The following is a 22,049-nucleotide window of genomic DNA, read 5'->3' on the forward strand; positions in this document are numbered from 1 at the left end:
GCATGAATCTGTTCAATCTTGTCATGCATATTAGCAATGAGAGATGGAGAATGAACAATGTCCTCTCCATCAATGACAATAGGAGAATCACTGTCGGCATTGAGAGTTATAGTGTTAGCCGCAAATTAGATGAGAGCGTCATTATCACGAAACCAACGAATGTCCAAAATCATATCACATCTTGAGAGAGGAGAAACAATAAATCTTCTAGTGAAGGTAGTTTGTTGAATTGCAAACAACACATCAAGGCACTCCTCCGTGATGAGAGCGTCCATACCGGGACGGAAGCCAGAGACCTCGATAAGAGATCTCGGACTAACTTTGAGGTGGGCTCTCTCAACAAGAGAGGAACTGATCACATCATGCATACTACCTGGGTCAAACAATATGACAAAACGCTGCCCCGACGTACAACCATAACGTTTAATGAGAGAATCATCAACGAGAGGGTCCTGAGAAACTTGGGGCATACTCATGTTATCATTAATTGCATTGACAAAGAAAGTGGGTGCTCTAAATTCTTTAGATTCATTCGATTCAAGTTTAGGACATGTTCTTTTTATGTGACTCTTAATGTGACAATGAAAACAACGACCTTCCTTAGAATAAGTGCTTTGCTCTACCGACGTGATGTATCCTCCTACAATTCCTTGTGCTACCTTTTCATATGGAGTAAGCTTAGGTTTAGCAATTGTGTTAGCCTTACCCTTAGATTCATTGGAAGAATTCTTTTCTGAGAGATTGTTGGAAGATTGGTAAGAAGAGTTACCATTCTTACCGTTCTGAGAGTTCTGAGAAGTCTGCGAGGTACTTGTGGAAGCCTTGTTCTCCTTAGGCTTTCCCTTGTTGTGCTTCATCTCCTGTGCGAGAGCAATCGCTACCGCCTTGTTAAGATCGATTGGATCGAGTACCTCGTCATCGTACTTGATATACTCGTCCAATCCAAAGAGAAAAGCCTCTTTGCGCTCATCATTCGATTTTCGTAATTGAGTGGCTAGCTGCAAAACACGATTAGAAAAAGACAACCGGCATACCATTTTGCTTGAGAGCGCACCAGTCGTCCTTCAATCGTGCAAGGTACTGAGGTGGCATAAACCGCGCCTTGAGCTTGTCTTGGAAATCAGCCCAACTGAAGGAAAAGGGCGTGAATCCATCGGCTTCCTCTAGGTGCGCAGCTAGCTGTGCCTCTTGCCATGCGTGGTACCAATTGATGGCATCACCGGCAAGGTACATAACTGCCGTCAAAACTTTATTTCCTGTCTTCTTAATTGTCGCAAAATAAGCATTAAATTGATGCAACCAAGAATGAATAACCGTAGCATCCATCTTACCGTCATACTTACTGAAAGTCAACTTCTCTGTGACTGGATGGTTGGAATCCGCATCGTGGCTTGCACCACTTGAGAAACTCCCACGATCTTTGGGTGGTTCGGTCTTTGAGGCAAGTACTTGTCGAATCAATTCTTGAGTGCGTAGCTCTCGTTGAGCCTCACGCTCAATCTCCAAGGCCGCGCTTCCGCTACCTCTTCCGCCTTTCTTTGTTGTTTTCTTTCTTTGCGTGCATCGCGTTCGGGTTCTAAAGCAAGCCGATTTGCTTCTTACTCGCGGTCCTTAGCAAGGCGATTTGCTTCTTGCTCGCGATCTCTAGCAAGGCAATTTGCTTCTTATTTGTCCATCATGGGCATAATATACTTGACCATTGCCTCCATAGGGTTTGGTACACTTGGTGGCGTAGATGGCAAAGGAGGAGGGTCGAAAAAGTCTCCTAGTGGGGAAAATTCTTCGTCGCCTCTCTCATGCTCATCACCTGTATGCGAAGTATCCATTCCGCTTCGCGTGACGACCATGCACTATGATCTTTGGTTCTTAAGTTCACGAGGAACTTGGGTTCTTGGGATCTTGGGGATGTTGAGGTTCTTGAGGTTTTCTTTTGCTTGCAAATCGCGTTTGAGAAGGATCTTCTCTTCACCCGAGTTCTACTCTTTTCCGCAGGCGCACCCCTTGGCGGCCTTGCGCTCACACCAAGGTTGCTTTTTCCCACCTCACGTCGATTGGCCGGCCGCTAAGTGCACGGTCCGCTCTCAATGAGTGAAAAGAGACACAAGGGGAGATTGGACAAGCCCTTCTTTCTTGGGATTCTTGTCACTCTTCAAAAAAACACGATTAGGAATCGACACGCCCAAGCAAACTTGGGTTCGTGCGACCTCAACAAGCAAAAAAAAATTCTTGTGGTTCTTTCCTTGAGATGAGTGCTCCGAACTGTGCTCAAGGTCCCTTTTGTTCTTATGCAAGGGAGAGCCTTCCGTTCTTAATGAGACAATGCTATGATCACAAACAAAGTGAATGGACACTGTGCGTGCAAGTGTATGAGACTGAGAGATAGAGAGAGAAGAGAGATACGACACCAGAGACGACGTAAAACCCTCCTCCGAAGGCCCCACTCTCGTCAGCGAGAGTGGTCTACTTATGATTTCACAAAGTGGTACAATGACGATGCAATGGATTGATGCAATCTGGGACTATGGCGGTGACGACGACGGTGATGGCGACGACTACTTTAGGGCTGAAATCTGTGGTCTTCTATCTGCTGAATTTCGAGGCTGTTTTGGTGGCTGAAAATGACTGTCTTGGCTGCGTTTTCGAGGGCTGAAAATGGAGATCTTCTGCAATGCTTCTAGGGCTGAATCTGCTACTGTGGGGAATGTTGAAAACGCTGCAGCAAAGGATTCAATTCCGGCTGAAAATGGAAACGTTGACGGCTGCTTGTAGCGTTAGTAAAAACGTTGAAGATCTGGTACTACTGGCGATGATGCAAAGCTGAAAACGCTAGGGATCTCGTACTGCTTGAGGACGATCTGGAAACGCTAGGCTGTAGGATACTGTGGCGACCAAGCAATGCTGGAAAACGCCAAGCAATAGGAGTGTCTGGCGATGGTGAAGACCCAAACTGAAAACGCTAGGCTCATGGAGAGGAAAACGCCAGGCTTGGGGGGTACTGCGGGTTCTTGCCAAGAAGGTGCCTGTTGAGCATGTGCTCCTGCTGCCTCTTCTACCAAAGAGTGCTAACTGGGGTTTGCTTCTATATGAACTTAGCAAAATTGCCCTCCCTACTTTTGTTGGAAAGTCACTTTAAAATAATAAGTGAAAAATATCAAAAATAGGAAAAATAGGCTAACTGCACTAGAAAATTCCCCTAACTGATTCTAATGGATTCTGATGGGAATTCTGATGATCATGCTGTGTGCAACCACAGGATATGCATCTATGCTAAGTAATTGGGCATGCACGGTCTACAAATAGACTCACAAAAGTGCCAGATCATTGCTAATCTAGACTTGACTCGACTGACTGAACCCTGATCATGCTGAAGCTTGTCCACGAACACATAGGGTTGGATGTGTCACGTGACAGGCAATTTTGCTAAGTTTGTATATAAGCAAACCTAGCCCTAGCACTTTCAACAGAAGAGGCAGCAGGAACCCAATATTCAACCGGCACCTTCCCCGCAAGACCTCCCCCAACACACAGCCTGGCGTTTTTGGTGCTTCCCAAATCAGCCAATGTTTTTCAGAATTCAGCCATCAGCCATTAGCGTCTACGAACCACCCGAACCCGCAGCAGATCCTCGCATCGAGACCTCAGATCTGCCAACTTTTCAAGCCTGATCTGCTGGCGTTTTTACATCAGCAGCCACAGCGTTTTCAGCCTTGCTGTCCAGTGTTTGCAGTAGAGCAAATCAACGTTTTTGCAACAAACGAAATCAGCGTTCTTGTAGCAGATCAAATCAGCGTTTTCAGCCTTGCTATCCAGCGTTTTTAGCAGGTGAAACCAGCGTTTTCAGCACGTCATCGTCGCATCGTCGTCATCGACATCGTCACCGACATAGAGTCACAATTCAGCAGATAAAGATTTGCAGATTTCAGCCATTAGCATTTTCAGATTTCAGCCCGTCTCGTCGTCGTCCTCATCGTCTTAGACAACGTCAGCAAGTCCAAGCATTGTAGAGATTTGTGCAATCATAAGTGGACCGCTCTCGCCACAGAGGATGGGGCCTTCGGAGGAGGGTTTGACAACTTTCGGTGTCGTATTCTTTTCTCTCTATCTCTCAGTCTCAGCACCTTCATTCACAGTGTTCATCCACTTTGTTTGTGTCCATTGCACTCTCTCACTAAAGGAACGGAAGGCTCTCCCTTCCGTAAGTAAAAGGAAGCCTTGAGCACAGTTCGGAGCACTCATCTTGAGCAAAGTTCAACATTCATTCCGCTGCAACTTACATTGGTATCAAAGCTTTGTCAGTGTTCTGTATCACTCAAGGATAGAACCACAAGAACCATAGAATTTTTTTTGCTTGTTGCGGTCGCACATAACCCAAGTCCTCTTGAGCGTGTCGATTCCTAATCGTGTTTTTGAAGAGTGACAGGAAACCCAAGAAAGAAGGGCTTGTCCAACCTCCCCTTGTGCCTCTTTTCACTATTGAGAGCGGAACGTACACTTAGCGGCCGGCCAATTGACGTGAGGCGGGAAAAAGCAACCTTGGTGTGAGCGCAAGGCCGCCAAGGGCTGTAACCGCAGAAAAGAGCAGAACTCGGGTGAAGAGAAGATCCTTCTCTAACACAGATTGCAAGCGAAAGAAGAACCTCAAGAACTCAAGACCCCCAAGAACCAAGAACCCAAGATCCACAAGAACCCAAGTTCCTCGATGTTAGGTGCAACGGAATGAATGCTCCGAACTGTGCTCAAGGTTCCTTTTGTTCTTATGGAAGGTAGAGCCTTCCGTTCTTAGTGAGAGAATGCTATGATCACAAACAAAGTGAATGGACACTGTGCGTGCAAGTGTATGAGACTGAGAGAAAGAGAGAAGAGAGATACGACACCAGAGTTGTTGTAAAACCCTCTTCCGAAGGCCCCACTCTCGTCGCGAGAGTGGTCTACTTATGATTGCACAAAGTGGTACAATGACTTCCGTTCTTAGTGAGAGAATGCTATGATCACAAACGAAGTGAATGGACACTGTGCGTGCAAGTGTATGAGACTGAGAGAAAGAGAGAAGAGAGATACGACACCAGAGTTGTTGTAAAACCCTCTTCCGAAGGCCCCACTCTTGTCGCGAGAGTGGTCTACTTATGATTGCACAAAGTGGCACAACGACGATGCATGGAAACTAATGCAACTTGGGACTATGCCGGTGACGACGACGGGGATGACGACGACAACTCTAGGGCTGAAATCTGCGGTCTTCTATCTGCTGTCCATAGAAACGCTATGGCTGAAAATCTGGGACTGTTTTGGGTGGCTGAAAACTGTTGTTTTGGCTGCGTTTTTGAGGCCTGAAAATGACGATACTCTGCAAGTCTCTAGGGCTGAATCTGTTGCTGTATTAAATGCTGAAAACGCTGAACCATCTGCTGCAAAAAGGGCTGAAAATGGAAAACGCTGATCTGCCTCGTAGCGTTAATGAAAAACGCTGGGTTTCTGGGGACTGCTGGCGATGATAGCAAGGCTGAAAACGCCAGGGGCTAGGGGGATTGTTGGTGATACCAAAATGCTAGGCTTGATGTTGGCGATGACGGCAAAGCTGAAAACGCCAAGTGCTTATGGGTGCTGCGGGGTTCTTGCTGAGAAGATATACCTTCCTAAGTTCAGAATAGTCTGAACTCACGAATTATAGGAGGGAATAAAGCACTTATAAAACTATAAAAGCAAGGGACACAAGAAAAGAAAAGAAAAAAACAAAAACAAACAAACAAACTAACTAAATCACTTTGTTTGCTACGAAACAAAACTAGATAAAACAAAACATTATTAACTTAAAAATGTTTTAGAAAAGGCATGTGTAAAATAAGTTGACGCAACGTATTTCGCTTAAAACAAGTACTCAACTTTAAGCAAAAAAAAAAAGGATAAGACATCTTAAAAACTTAATGCTAGAAATCAAACTTCACACAACTTCTTCTAAAGAAACACATTCTTAAGTCCTCAGGTAAGCTAAATACGAAATCGAAAATGGATACTACTACAAACCTACGAAGAGCAAAGAACCAAACTTGACAATATGTGATCTCAACTTCGTTGCTTGTCCAAACAAGAAGAGTAAGATTATCACCTTTATCATGCATCGCTTGGACAACAGCTATGACATCCCTACTTCACGTCGTCAGTGCCCAAGAGTAGGTGATGCCTGTTGAGCGGGGAGCTCCTTCTGCCTCTTCTACCATTGAGTGCTAACTTGGGTTTGCTTATATACAAACTTAGCAAAATTGTCCTTCCTACTTATGTTGGGAAGTCACTTAAATTAATAAGTGAAAAATATCAAAAATAGGAAAAATAGGCTAAAATCACTGGAAAATTCCCCTATCTGATTCTAATGGATTCTGATGGGAATGAGGTGTGCAACCAGAGGATATGCATCTATACCAAGTGACTGGGCATACACGGTCTACAAATAGACTCACACAAGTACCAGATCACTTCTAAATCTAGACTTGACTGGATTGACTAAACCCTGATCATGTTGTAGCTTGTCCACGGACACATAGGGTTGGATGTGTCACGTGACATCCCCTCCTTTTCAAAGTGAGGTACTGGTACCGAATTGTATGGCTTCGAGGGAGATCGCCAATAGCATCCGGAATCATATGAGGGACTCTTCGCCGGCCCACTCTGATGTGTGGGTTGTGCGGTTCTTGAACTTCATAAAGGTCTGCAGCGCTTGCTTCTTTGGGCCGCGCCGAAAGCGACAGTCTTGTGTGGCTCCTTCGATTCGTCATCTTCGTCTAGAGTCGTGCTTCTTCCATCTTCAAGAATCTTCATGGCTGAAAATTCCTGAAACCATTTCCAACACAAAACCATGAACATACCTATTCCATGTAAAGTGAGTGGAAAAAATCTCGTCTTCCTCAAAGACTGTGCATGCAATATAGATGAACAAAGAGACGGAGTGCCAAACCGTTCATCACACACATGCAAACAATGAGATCAAATCTCTCTTATGATCTAGAGCAATCAACTTTAGCAAAACACAATGGAAATGCCCACGCTCGGTGCTCATACTTTCATGTGCTCTTTCTACAACTGTGTCGTGCCAAGGAACAGACATGGAATGTGACTTCATTACATACATACTTTCAGCTTTTCATGAAAAATCCGCATACATTCGTGCTCATCCATGAGAGAAACGTGCTCAACATACAATATGTCATGCCTAGGAAAAGGGATCACATAAAGACGCTGACTAAAATACAGGAAACGATCACGAATAAAACATTCGAACAATGCGTGCGTATCAATCATGCGAACACATAATACTTCCTGTGAGGGTTCTTTGAACCTAGGCTCAAGAGCCAAGATCGATCCTTCGTGATTGATCGAATCTACAACGAGGTTAGCTTCACTAGAAAAAGCATCAACTAACACATCATCCTTGTGAACAATCACACCTTCTACATGCAACTCATCATGCTTGTGGGAAATCACATCTTGATCATGCAAATCATCATGCTTGTCTTTATCATCCAAATCATCATGCTTATCATCATGCAAATCATTGTCCGTCAAATCATCATGCAAATCCTATGTCACGCTTGGGAGTAGAAGAGACTGAGAGTCTCCTTTCCCCAAATCTTTTGCATCTGTGCCTTAACTTGAGAAAAAAGTCACCAGAACTCTTTGTTGTGTCGGTTGCTCTGTTCTTGGAATGCTTTGGCTTTCTTTCTTTCTGCTCTTCTTTCTGTGTGTCTATGTTCCATTTCTGCCATTCTTTCTGCATGTATGCGATCTATTTCTGTTTTTCTTTCTGCATTTCTTGCTTTGCGTTCTAACTTTCTTTCCATAAACATCTGGTCTAAAGACTCTATAGGAGTTAGTGTAATCCTTGACGTAGATGGGGAAGGGGGAGGGTCGGAAAAACCTCCTGATGGGGAAAATTCTTCTTCACCTCTCTCATGCTCATCACCTCCAAGCGAAGTATCCATTCCGCTTCGAGTGATGATCGTTCTGAAGTCGTGGGTTCTTGTGGGTTCTTGTGGTCTTGGGTTCTTAACTTCACGAGGAACTTAGGTTCTTGAGGGTCTTGGGTTCTTAAGTTCACGAGGAACTTTGGTTCTTGGGGGTCTTGAGGATCTTGAGGTTCTTGAGGTTTTCTTTTGCTTGCAAATCGTGTTTGAGAAGGATCTTCTCTTCACCTGAGTTCTACTCCTTTCCGCGAACGCACCCCTTGGCGGCCTTGCGCTCACACTAAGGTTGCTTTTTCCCACCTCACGTCGATTGGTCGGCCGCTAAGTGCACGGTCCGCTCTCAATGAGTGAAAAGAGACACAAGGGGAGGCTGGACAAGCCCTTCTTTCTTGAAATTCCTATCACTCTTCAAAAACACGATTAGGAATCGACACGCCCAAGTGAACTTGGGTTCGTGCGACCGCAACAAGCAAAAAAAATTCTTGTGATTCTTGTGGTTCTTTCCTTGAGTGATACTCAGACTTCGTAGAACCCTCCATATGGCAAGAACGTTAACTCTTCTAACCAATCTTCCAATAGTCTCTCAGAAAAGAACTCTCAAAATGAACCTAAGGTAAAGCTAACACAATTGCTAAACCTAAGCTCACTCCAGATGAAAAGGTAGCACAAGGAATTTTACGAGGATACATCACGTTGGAAGAGCAAAGCACTTATTCTAAGGAAGGTCGTTGTTTTCATTGTCACATTAAGGGTCACATAAAAAGAACATGTCTTAAGCTTGACGCTAATAAATCTAAAGAATCCACAAGAACCCAAGACTTCAGTGGATGGTCATCACTCGAAGCGGAATGGATACTTCGCTTGGAGGTGATGAGCATGAGAAAGGCAAAGAAGAATTTTCCCCACCAGGAGGTTTTTCCGACCCTTCCCCATCTACGCCAAAAATTGCACTAGATCCTATGGCAGCTGTCGACAAGATGATGACGGACAGTAAGCTAGAAAGCGACGCAGAAATGGCGGCCATAGAACGTAAATACGAAGAACGAATGGCAACCATAGCACGTGAACGCGAAGAAAGATTGGCAGCCGTCGAGCGTAAGTACGAGCAAGCACGCTTGGAAGACAAAGCAAGAGAAGCAGACTTTGATCGCGAGAACAAAGCAAGAAAAGAGAAGAGCAACCAACACATGAAAGAGTTCTTGCGACTCTTTTCAATTGTGCAGACGCAGTTTGAACAGAATCAGGAGAAGGAGACTCTCTCAGTCTCTTCTTCTCCAAAGCACGACATACATGAAGATTTGCATGATGATAAGCATGATGAATTGAATGATAATGATACGCATGATGATTTGGATGACAATGACAAGCATGATGATATGCATGATGATCAAGATGTGTTTTTTCACGAGTATGATGATTTGTATGATCAAGACGTGATTGTTCACAAGGATGATGGTTTAGTTGATGCTTTTTCTAGCGAAGCTAACCTCGTTGCAGATTCGATCGATCACGAAGAATCGATCTTGGCTCTCTAGTCGAGGTCCACAGAACCCCCCCAGGAAGATTCGATCAACCATGAAGAACCGATCTTGGCTCTCGAGCCTAGGTCCAAAGAACCCTCACAAGAAGTATTATGTGTTCGCATGATTAGTCAGCACGCATTATACGAGTGTCTCATTCGTGATCGTTTCCTGTTTTTAGTCAGCATCTTTATGTGATCCCTTTTCCTAGGCATGACATATTGTACGCTGAGCACGTTTCACTCATGGATAAGCACGGATGTATGCGGATTTCTAATGAAAAGCTAAAAAGTCTGCATTCAAGGAAGTCACAATCCATGTCTCTTCCTTGGCATGACACAGTTTTTGAAAGACCACAAGACAGATTGAGCATCAAGCATGGGCATGTCCATTGTGATTTGCCACAGTTGATTGATTTAGATCAAAAAGAGAGGATTCGATCTCATTGTTTGCGTGTGTGTGGTGAACGGTTTGGCACTCCGTCTATTTGTTCATCTACATTGCATGCACAATCTTTGAGGAAGACAAGATTTTTTCCATTCACTTTATATGGAATAGGTATGTTCATGTTTTTGTGTTGGATGTGGTTTCAGGAATTTTCAGCTTCGGAGATTCTTGATGAAGGTGGACGCATGACTATAGACGAAGTGGAAGCATTGAAGATACCTGTGTCGCTTTCGGCGCAGCCCAAAGAAGCAAGCGTTGCAGACCTTTATGAAGTTCAAGTATCGCATGATCCACACATCAGAGTGGACCGGCGAAGAGTTCTTTCCAAGATTCCAGACCCTGTTGGCGATCTCCCTCGACGCCATACGGTTTGATACCAGTACCTCACTTTGAAAAGGAGGGGATGTCACGTGACACATCCAACCCTATGTGTCCGTGGACAAGCTACAGCATGACCAGGGTTCAATTCAGCCAAGTCAGTCTAGAATAGGAAGTGATCTGGCACTTTTGTGAGTCTGTTCGCAGACCGTGCATGTCCAGACACTTAGGGTAGATGCATATCCTCTGGTTGCACACAACATGATCATCAGATTTCCATCAAAACCGATCAGGAGCATTTTTACAGTGCATAGACCTATTTTTCCTATTTTTGACATTTTTCACTTATTATTTTTAAGTGACTTTTGTTGGAAAGTAGATAGGGCAATTTTGCTAAGTTTGTACATAAGCAAACCTAGCGCTAGCACTTTCTGGCAGAAGAGGTAGCAAGAACCCACTGTTCAACAAGCACCTTCTCAGCAAGACCTCCCCCAACAGACAGCCTGGCGTTTTTGGTGCTTCCCAGATCAGCCAACGTTTTTCAAAATACAGCCATCAGCCATTAGCATCTATGAACCGCCCGAACCCGCAGCAGATCCTCGCATCGAGACCTCAGATCTGCCAGCGTTTTCAAGCCTGATCTGCTGGCGTTTTTACATCAGCAGCGACAGCGTTTTCAGCCTTGCTGTCCAGTGTTTGCAGTAGAGCAAATCAACGTTTTTGCAGCAGGTGAAATCAGCGTTTTTGTAGCAGATCAAATCAGCATTTTCAGCCTTGCTATCCAACGTTTTTAGCAGGTGAAACCAGAGTTTTCAGCACGTCGTCATCTTGGCTGATCTGGGAAGCACCAAAAACGCCCGAACCCGCAACAGATCCTCGCATCGAGACCTCAGATCTGCCAGCGTTTTCAAGCCTGATCTGCTGGCGTTTTTACATCAGCAGCCACAGCGTTTTCAGCCTTGCTGTCCAGTGTTTGCTGTAGAGCAAATCAATGTTTTTGCAGCAGGTGAAATCAGCGTTTTTGTAGCAGATCAAATCAGCATTTTCAGCCTTGCTATCCAGCATTTTTAGCAGGTGAAACCAGCGTTTTCAGCACGTCGTCATCGCATCGTCATCATCGACATCGTCACCGACATAGAGTCAAAATTCAGCAGATAAAGTTTTGCAGATTTCAGCCCGTCGTCGTCATCCTCATCGTCTTCGACATTGTCGGCAAGTCCAAGCATTGTAGGGATTTGTGCAATCATAAGTATACCTAGATGAATCCAGGATATACCCAGATTCACCCTTGAAGGAAAGTGCAAGGTATAGACTCATGGTAGTCACCCACGAGACAATATAACCATCAGCTCCATCATGCATAGTATTGACTAAATACCACGACATCCCCACTAACGTCGTCAGTGCCCAATAGTGGGTGTAGAACTAGGTACAAACATATGCTCCCAAACACAACACACCACACACACACACACATGAGCATACATCAACACAAAGTTCAGCGTGCTGAGTTTCTGTCATGACTCCGGAGATCAAGGGCAGACTCAGCCATAATGAAGCCTAGCACTAAGAGAAGCGTTAAATTGGAAAAATTAGCACAAAAGAAAAGGTAGTTGATAGGGCATACGCACCACAAAAGATAGAAAGAATTAGCACAATATCAACAGGTTGTAACTCGAACGAAAACTTCACAATGTGAGGTCTGCATGTCCGCTATACGACTAAAAAATATACCTAGATGAATCCAGGATATACCCAGATTCACCCTTGAAGGAAAGTGCAAGGTATAGACTCATGGTAGTCACCCACGAGACAATATAACCATCAGCTCCATCATGCATAGTATTGACTAAATACCACGACATCCCCACTAACATCGTCAGTGCCCAATAGTGGGTGTAGAACTAGGTACAAACATATGCTCCCAAACACAACACACACCACACACACACACACATGAGCATACATCAACACAAAGTTCAGCGTGCTGAGTTTCTGTCATGACTCCGGAGATCAAGGGCAGACTCAGCCATAATGAAGCCTAGCACTAAGAGAAGCGTTAAATTGGAAAAATTAGCACAAAAGAAAAGGTAGTTGATAGGGCATACGCACCACAAAAGATAGAAAGAATTAGCACAATATCAACAGGTCGTAACTCGGACGAAAACTTCACAATGTGAGGTCTGCAATCATAAGTAGACCGATCTCGCCATAGAGAGTGGGGCCTTCGGAGGAGGGCTTGACAACTTTCGGTGTCGTATTCTTCTCTCTCTATCTCTCAATCTCAGCACCTTCATTCACAATGTTCATCCACTTTGTTTGTGTCCATTGCACTCTCTCACTAAAGGAACAGAAAGCTCTCCCTTCCGTAAGTAAAAGGAACCCTTGAGCACGGTTCGGAGCACTCATCTTGAGCAAAGTTTAACGTTCATTCCGCTGCACCTTACAGCCACTTGTCGTTATAGGAGATGCAATTCAAAGAACTATGCATTCTATATGGTATATACAGTGAGCGAGGAAACGGGGAAAAGAAGAAGAAAACTCAAGTACTAGTGTCCATCGACACATCCTCCCCAGTTGTAGGGACCTGAGGAGGTGGGTCAAGGCCGGACCCGCATGATTGAAAATAAAGGCACCTTGCGATGAAGAGGCTTCTCCTGTAACAACTTCCTGATAAGAGCGAACCACCTTGTCCCAAGCTTCAGCCAAAGAAGTGTTGTCATTACAAGGGAGTTTTTTATGAGCAACATTCTTCAAAGGGGGCACATAATTATGAGAAGATGTCGGAATACGGGCTGTAACAGCTTTAGCGAGTTTCTTAGGCACTATCCAAGTTTGTGGGGTCGAAACCTGTTCTTTTCCTTTGTCTTTAATATTTGAAGAAGCAGAAAGTGCAGACAATTATAATTGTTTCCCTCTACCTTAATTCGCCCTAGCTGTGCCCCCTAGCTGTCGGGGACGAGGTGGAAGCACCTTTGGTTTGAACCTCAGTAGAAGATTTCGGAGGTGAGCGAGGTTGAGGAGTAGGGACGACTGAAGGAGGTGGTTGCAGATTTGGTTCCAAACATTCAAACTGCATATGACCAAATTTACCATAACGGAAGCAAGAATTTGCAAACTTGCCACAATTAAGCTTAAATGGACGCTTTCCAACCACTACATCCCAGAATCCATCGAATACCCGCTAGTGTGGGGAAATTTGTGTCCCACATACGGTTTGTGTTTGCATCCAGCTTAGGAGGGCAAATGACTTTGCCCAGCTAAGCAGCCAACAAAGGAAGAAAGTGACGCCAAGTGCGAGGAAAGTCGACCACGTCAACCTAGACAGGACACTTGTGATGAATGAGACTCTGATAGTCCTTGGTGAGAGCCTAGGGCAGTACATGAGTCATCTATGTATTGAAAAAAAGAGGAGACATTTCAAGCAAAGCATTCCGAGTATCCATGTCGGCCAGCAAGACTTCATAGAACCCTCGCGCGCCAAAGTAAACCCCTCGGATTGCTTGCCATTTGAGTAGGAAATCAACCAATTGGCCTACATCATGAGCCGTAGGCATTCTACCCAGAAAAAAAAGAATCACCGCGTTAAGTGCATATTGAGCAACAGGATCCATAAGCTCCTGTATAGGAATGCACACTTCAATGACAAAAGCGGACCCTTCCCAGGCTTGAGGTGCATCCTCAAAGTCCTCATGCAAACATTCTTTGATAAGGCTTAAAGCATCTATATCTGAAGATTCCATGGCTTTCCGACGCTTGTATATACATTGATTAGTCGAATCCATGTGAAGCTCACACACACACACACACACACACACACACACACACATTTTTTTGGGGGGTTTTGATATTTGACTCCTATTGACTATTGACACAGACAGACACACACAGGCTGGCTGTACAGAAACCTGCTGCTTGAAAACTTTAATCAAATTGAAGAGCTAACGATTCTACAGAACCAACAAATACACACTCAAACTCACACCTCTCTCTCACACACAAAACGACAGGACTGCGTGCAAGGGAAATCAAACTTTCAACCACCGGCGCGCTGTGAAGGGCTTGCACCAATGTGACATAAAAACGCGTTTCGACCCTTTGAAACCCCGAAACGGCAAAACAACCGAAACGAATCGACTTTTTTTTTTGAGCCCCCTTTTGACCAGTTGACCTTAAACCACCCATCTGGGGATTTTTAGAGCCAGGCCGCTTCACAAACTCGATACCTTGTTTACTTGTGACTCAAGTCTCATATCCAGATTTTGGTATTTCACATGTTTTGACAGGTAAATTTATATGTATATTCAATGTATAATTATAGGTACATACATGTAAAACGAAACATGTGTTTCGCTTTCTTTGAGCCCCGAAACGAAACGTTTCAGAAACCTCACAACCCCAAAACGCACGAAACCCCAAAACGCACGAAACCCCGAAACGTTTCATGTCACATTGGGCCCCTGCACAGGGTAGATGTTGTGAAGAACAAAGTCGCGCGACAGACGAGTGGCAGAAGAACTTACCACACCCAAATCCCCCACCACACACACACACAGCGCTGATACTAAAGACCGGCCTTCACACACACGCACCAATTCAGAGCGCAATCTGAATAGAGCTCTGCTGGTCCACTGCGCAACCACAACCTTCTACGTTGAGAGCTGACTGTAGCAAACGGAAGGACAGGGTGCTTAGAGCAGGCAGTTCACGCAGTCGCGCAAGGCTCGGAGAGGCAGAGGGGGCACAGAGTGTGCAGCGGCTGAAAGCTCACAAAGCGCATGACAGTCTCTCTCACACACACACCAAGCGTTATGCCCAAAACAAACACCGTTTCACAAGGTCACATAGACCCTGCATATGCACACACACACTCTCCCCTATACCTACCCACACCTAAATAACCCCCAAACTCCAGGTCAGCCAGGCAGCCAGCCATTACGACAAAGAAAAATACGACAATATGGTGAAAAGGGGCAACAAGGTAACAACGGCCCACTAGGGCCACCACGGAACGCCCGTTCCATGTTTTCATGCAAGGATCTCCTTACAGAGTGAGAAAGAGAAAGACTAGCATGTTGGTGCAAGTTTTTCAACCATAGAATACGTCCTTGTGCTAGATACAAGGATCTCCTTTCAGAGACAGGTCGAGAGACTATTTGCTACATACAATGTCTGCTCCCTGACATCTGCTGGTCTTGAGTCTTCAAGCTGGTATAGATCGCTGGCTGAATTGGCGTCCTCCTTGTGATCTCCAGCTGATGGCAATGGGTCTACAAACTGATGTGTTGATGATCACCAAAACCGCGCTTTCTTATATACCACACCCTTGTGGAAAATCTAAGTACCCTCTACGCTGTTTTGGCTCCCAAAACTAATATCTTAAAAAATCGCTAGGGGCTTTCTACTAACTCTGCCAAAAACAGCAGCCAGCAATTCTGGTCACGCTCTTGAGCTTTTGGTCAGATAAGTATTTCTTTTGATCTTGACAAGGGCCCGAGTGTTGATATCCAACACCACCATGGTGCTGCCATGTCAGCATGCCACATCAACTGTCACATTATACCTAATGAAGGGCACCTGGCACTTCTTAAAGAAAATAGAGGACAGTATATGTCTCATTCAATACACAGTACCCAAATTGTGTGGCTGACCTTCCATCAGTAAAAACAATGGCATTAAATCGGGTGCATATTTTCTTGTATGTGAGCTTCTACGTTAAAAGCCTTGACTTTCAGTGTACATTATAGTCTCCCTTGTTTATTTGAGAAATGGTTTGGAGAACAGTTTTTCATGCTTGTTTCAACTTCCCAAAACCCTGCCAGTATTGAAACATAAGACACAAATACAAGAAGCCTTCAGACCTTGTCAGTGCTCGAAAAAAAACTAGTATTGGTGTAAGCCCACCTATAAATCTTGAAACTAGCTCTAAATTAGTCAAGTTACCTGGAAATTTTTCTACATGCAGCTTAGTATTAAAACCACAAAAAAAAAAATGGAGCGCAACAAAAAAACCATACAACTACAAGAAGCATCAAACAAGAGTACGAGTTCTCACACTCTGGTCACATGGTTATCCTTGTCGCATGTGACATGGAACCAAGTGCAGGGGTTGACGAGGGTCGGATCCCAGCTCTGCAAAACATTGTCTGGGTCCGAGAGGCTCCTCCTAAATGCGTGAAGAGCATCACCTGAAAGGCACACCATACATACACACAAGCGCACGCAGCTCAAAACGACCAGTGCACATGCGGGCACAAACAAACACGCGAGCAAACGAGCTTAGACAACACCCAGTAGCGAGCAAGCATCGGCAAGGTAGATCAGCAAGACCTACCTTCTGAATTGCAGGCTACAAACGGAAGCAAGGCAACCGCGAGCAGCAGAAGAATACGGGACGCCATAGCCTGGAAGCGATCCTACCTGCTCTTTTCCCGTTTCAAAATAGACTACCTACTACCTCACTGACATGAAGTTAGTGGAGTGTTCAAACGTCTGCCACTCTTTTTGCCTCAAGCCCTGTTCACACGTGCGAAAGGGAAGGACGTCTAAATTTGACACCCTCATTTTTAGAGGGGATCTTGTCAAAGTAGACGATGCGGAAGCATAGATACCAAGGATAGTAAGCACGAATATAACATGACATATGCAAATTGACATTTAGCATCTAGCACTAAAGGAAACAAGACCGTGGCTAGTTTGACATCAATTAATATAGATTATAAGGATGATTTTTGAGAGAGGTAGTTGAGTTTTGAAGCATCAGTGAACTACAACAAGAAATGAAGTGCTTTATAGCTCTACAGTGTTGTACCGATGCTCTTTGATTGTTCAATCTACGAGCTGATATTTGAGTCAAGATACAAAAAAGCAATGTAAAACGTTAAGCATTACGTCTTGCAATAAAACATCACAGATTGAAATCGAAAAGTATTTAGTGCACGTCATGCAAAAGTGCCATACAAATATCATAGAATCTAATATCTAACTAACCCAAATGATTTTCTCATATTAAATTGTTCACTTAATGTGGGAGAATCAACGAGAACAAGAGTTAGAATATAGACATGTGCTTATGGATCTATCTCGACACGAGGCCAAAGTCAATGGGTCCAAATGAGAGATGGTCTATCAAAGAGCAATGCTAGCTAATGGAGCTAGGGCCGTGCTTGAGGTGGGAACCTGGCCCAAGCTTGAGGTGCTTGTCATGCTTTCTGACTAAGGTGCTTGAGGACTAAGGTGCTTCATGACTAAGGTGTTTGAGGAGCTTGAGGTGTTCCAAAAAGTCAAACACATCCCCAAGGACTATCCCTATTCCTAGTTATGACCCAGGCCTGTGAGATTGGCTAGGCTTGAGAGAGTCAATGAGCTTCAAGCAAGGCCAAAAAGAGGGGGTCGACCATGCAACTTGGGGGCTAGCTTGGGGGGGTATACTCTTCCACACACATACACACACACCCTCATTGTGTGAAGTGCCAAGTGCAAGAACTCCATCTCCTTCTCCAAGCTTGTTAAGAAGTTGAGAGCCTACACCAACACTTTTTGTTAGGAAATGAGGCGTAGCTAAGTAGATAATTGAGTAGTTTACTTAATGGAGAGAGATAATTTTCACACATGAGAGATTATAAAGTAGAGAGAGAGAGAGTACACATGATATACGTGGTTCACCCAATGTGTGCTATGTCCACGGGAAAGCAGCCACTCGATGGCTTTAGTACTTCAAAACAAGAAGTAGATTACAAAGGGATTATACCCTTTTTGAGCTCCCGCCTTGGTTCACTCTCACCACCTCACATCAACTCCACAATGTTGTTGGGGTATAAAGCCCAATGTGGTCGCCCAGGTAAGTGGGCAGGCCGCCAGGCATGTACACATATTCTTTTGTGAAAACCTAATAAGAGCTCACTATGCTCTACACATTACAGTAGAGCGAGTTCACTATATCATCGTGCTCTTCTTCTCGCAGTCTCTCTCGCGTCGCACTTCCGCTCGTACTCCTTCAACTGGTATCAGAGCTTAGATCGAGGCTCGGGGCAGCATTTGCAGGTAGCCAGAGTCACCTGCTCAGGTTGGAGTGAGATTCGATCGGCCACCGTTCGGCTTCGACAAAGTTCTGCGCAGGCCATTTTCGACTACGTGGTCTCGGCGGGTGCAGATCCGACTCTGCAACTTTGGGGTTTTCAGCCTACGACTGCAGGTGCTGAGGATATCAGCACTCCCAAAGTGTTGATTTGTGGCTGTCTACACATCGAAGGACGGCTCACAGTTCTTGGAGGCGTGTCACATACGACAAGGGCGCATCTACACACAGACTGTAGGCTACATCCACTAGTTCATCAGGTAGCGTGTGTTTGCTGCTTGATATTCCAGATTTCATCCTAACATTGCAGGTACTTCCACATGGGATGTATTGTCAGAGATGATGTATGTCTGTTGAGGGCTTGCTGGCTGTGAGTCATGCAGCAAACAACCGCCGCAGCGATTACAGCATACAGTGGGAAATTTGTGGATGTATGACTTTGTGGGAAGTCTATGTATTGTCAGACATTGAGAGAACCCTTTGTTGAGGGTTGAGTGAGGTTTTATTGAGCTGGGGGATTCTCGAATGTTGAGATCCTTTCGGTGATACAAGTCTTGGAACGATCCCTCGAGCACCCTTATAGGCAGCTAGGATGTATTGACTATGAGTTAAACAGTTGGGATTGCATCTTTGCTTTACTGCCGTTGAGGCATTGTCGCAGTCTATGCTTACAGGATAGTGACAGGACAGTGAGAGACAGTACAGGTGCAGGACAGGTTTACCCACAGCTTATAGTGTTAGAGAGATAGTGGTTTTTTGAGCTGTTTTTGGTCTGTTTTTGAGTACACCAGAGCCATTTTACAAAGGAGACTCTGCCGAAATTTCTGCAGAATCTGAAGCTTTCTTGGTTCATTTGACAGGTTGATATTGGTTCAGAGGTCATTTTACAGGGGAAACTCTGCCGAATTTTTCCCAGGAAAGTAAACTACTGTGAAGCGTAGTAGCTATGGCTGGATCACAGGACACTGCTCTTTACAATATCAAGAAACTGGATGGAACCAATTTCCCATTGTGGAAGAAGCAGATTTGGCACGTGTTGGTACAAAAGAAGCAGATAAAACCTATAAAGCTCAAGGGGATAAAACCAGAAGATATAGACGAAGATGAATGGAGCGAAATGGATGAATTGGCACTTTCTACCATTATGTTGACTTTGGCAGAAAGCTTTTACTTCAATGTAGCAGACGAGATGTCGGATTATCAAGCATGGTTAAAGCTGAGTGATCTTTATGAGAAGCAGAGTGCAGCTTCACAGGTATACTGGCTTAAGAAGCTTGTTGACTTGAAGATGAAAGAAGGGACACCTATGTCCAATCATCTTAATGAATTCAACACAAAGTTGTCAGCTCAAGGTGTCAAGTTTGATGAACCTGTTAGAGCTATGTTCCTGTTGATCACATTGCCGGAAAGTTGAGACACTTTTCGCACAACTTTGAGTAATTCTGCACCTCCAGATGGTTTGAACATAGCAGGTGTAGAAGGAAGTCTGCTTACTGAAGAAACCAATAGAAAGACAATGGACAAAGGCAAAGGAACAGCCTTAGTTGTCAGGGGAAGGACCAAAGAAAAGTACAAAGGTGGAAAGAGGAATCAGTCTCGTAGCAAGTCCCGCAGTGCTAAAGGCAAGAGTGACATAGAATGCTACCATTGTGGCAAGAAGGGTCACATGAAAAGAGATTGCAAAGAATGGAAAGCAGAAAAAGGCAAAGAGAAAGCTGAAGACCATGGTGAGAAGAACAAGTCCTCGGTGAAGATTCAAGAAATAAATGTGACAAACACTGTTGCAGAGGATGACAGTCTAGTATCAGGAGACATCTACTTCTTGAAGAATACAATGGACTCAGCTCTTCTTACAGCATTTGATGGAAATGCAATGAGTGACTGGATTATAGACTCAGGGGCATCACTTCATGTGTCTCCAAACAAGGAGTGGTTTACCTCTTATGTGACCACTAAAGATCATGTTCGGCTAGGCAATGGGCAGACATGTGAGATCTTAGGTGTTGGAGATGTTCAATTGAAGTTTCAGAATGGCTCTTCTTTCACGCTAAAGAATGTGAGACATGTTCCCGCAATTACAAAGAGCTTGATCAGCACAGGTTTACTTGATGATGCTGGCTACGTCACCACTTTTGGACAAAACATGTGGAAGATATCCAAGGGTTCTATGACAGTAGCACATGGAGTAAAGTCTGGAGGACTTTACATGATTTATGTATCAAATGTCTCTAAAAATGTAATCAATGTAACCGAGCAGCCGAACGTTTCTTTGTGGCATAGCCGGTTAGGACATATGTCCAAGAAGGGAATGTAAATCTTGTCTCGTTCTGGTTATTTGCCTGGCTTGTCATTTAATGATTTTGAATTCTGTGAACATTGTCTGTATGGTAAGCAAACACAACAGCCACATAAGCATAGAAGCAGTAGAAGAGATACACAGTTGGCACTTGTTCATAGTGATTTGTGTGGACCTATGCCTAACCTATCTCTAGGGGGAGCGGGAGCTTCTTACTTCATGACATTTATAGATGATTACTCGAGGAAAGTATGGGTTTACTTTCTCAAGCACAAGGATGAAGCGTTTAGTGTTTTCAAAACGTTTGTGACACTTGTGGAGAATCAGAGTGGCAAGAAGCTTAAACGCTTACGCACTGACAATGGTGGAGAGTATGTCTCAAAGGCCTTTCAGGACTTTTGTGAGTCAAAAGGTATAAAACGTGAACTTACTGCTCCTTACAATCCTCCTCAAAATGGTGTTGCTGAGAGGATGAATAGGACCATACAAGAGAAGGTCAGAAGTATGTTGTCTAATGCACAGCTGCCAAATGGGTTTTGGGTTGAAGCTGTATCAACAGCTGTTCATCTTATAAATAGATCTCCTAGCAAGGTTTTGCAGAAGGATTCAGTGCCAGAGATGGTATGGTCAGGCAAAATGCCCTCATACAGGCATCTTAGAGTCTTTGGCTGTGAGGCATATACTCACGTTCCAAAGGAATTTAGGAACAAACTTGAGCCAAAGAGTAGAAAGTGCATCTTTCTAGGCTATGGTAATTTTGGTGAGATGGGGTACAGACTTTGGGATCCCGAATCCAGAAAGGTTATCCGCAGCAATGATGTTCACTTTAATGAATCCAAATATCATTCTAAACCAGAGAGGGTTGAGGAGATTAGAAGAGTTGTCTTCCAAGAAGATGGACCTGCACGTGCAAGACAAAATGTCAGGGCTCAAGAGGAGCAAGAACAGGATAGAGTGGAACCACAAGTTGTGGCTGAGCCTGAGCCACCTATTGTGCGTAGATCTGGACGTATCACGCGACCTCCTGATAGGTTTGTTCCATCTATGAACTATGTCATGTTGACTGATTGCAATGAGCCTTCATGTTACAAGGAAGCAGTGCAAATGAAGGACTTCGAGAATTGGCAATTGGCCATGCAGTCAGAGATGACAGCTCTGCATAAAAACCAGACATGGAAGCTAGTTAAATTACCACAGGGCAAAAAGGCTCTACCTTGTAAATGGGTTTACAGGTATAAGATCACCACTCATGATAGTCAGCCAAAGTACAAAGCAAGGCTTGTTGCCAAGGGCTTTAAGCAAGAACAAGGCATTGACTTTGATGAAGTCTTCTCTCCGGTGGTCAAGATGACTACATTGAGATGCTTTCTTGCATTGGTTGCCATATTAGATTTGGTGTTGCACCAAATGGATGTCAAGACAGCGTTCTTGCATGGTGA

The 22,049-nt window shown here is 44.4% G+C and overlaps 1 protein-coding gene across 1 annotated transcript in view; it reads right to left on the bottom strand.

The window, feature by feature from the left end:
- The window catches only part of LOC147457075 (leucine-rich repeat protein 1-like), a 37,902-nt gene extending 21,174 nt beyond the window's left edge, over positions 1 to 16,728 (bottom strand). The window contains exons 1-2 of the mRNA XM_086512095.1: positions 16,572 to 16,728; positions 16,293 to 16,425 (exon numbers count right to left, since the gene is read on the bottom strand). Of these exons, the coding sequence (XP_086368221.1) occupies positions 16,293 to 16,425; positions 16,572 to 16,638 (200 nt within the window). The 5' untranslated portion in view covers positions 16,639 to 16,728. The remainder of the gene's footprint in view (positions 1 to 16,292; positions 16,426 to 16,571) is intronic.
- Between the last annotated feature and the right edge of the window lie 5,321 nt (positions 16,729 to 22,049).

The sequence above is a fragment of the Adiantum capillus-veneris genome, chromosome 5 (genome assembly GCF_014529385.1).
Source record: "Adiantum capillus-veneris isolate H3 chromosome 5, ASM1452938v2, whole genome shotgun sequence".
Lineage (NCBI taxonomy): Eukaryota > Viridiplantae > Streptophyta > Polypodiopsida > Polypodiales > Pteridaceae > Adiantum > Adiantum capillus-veneris.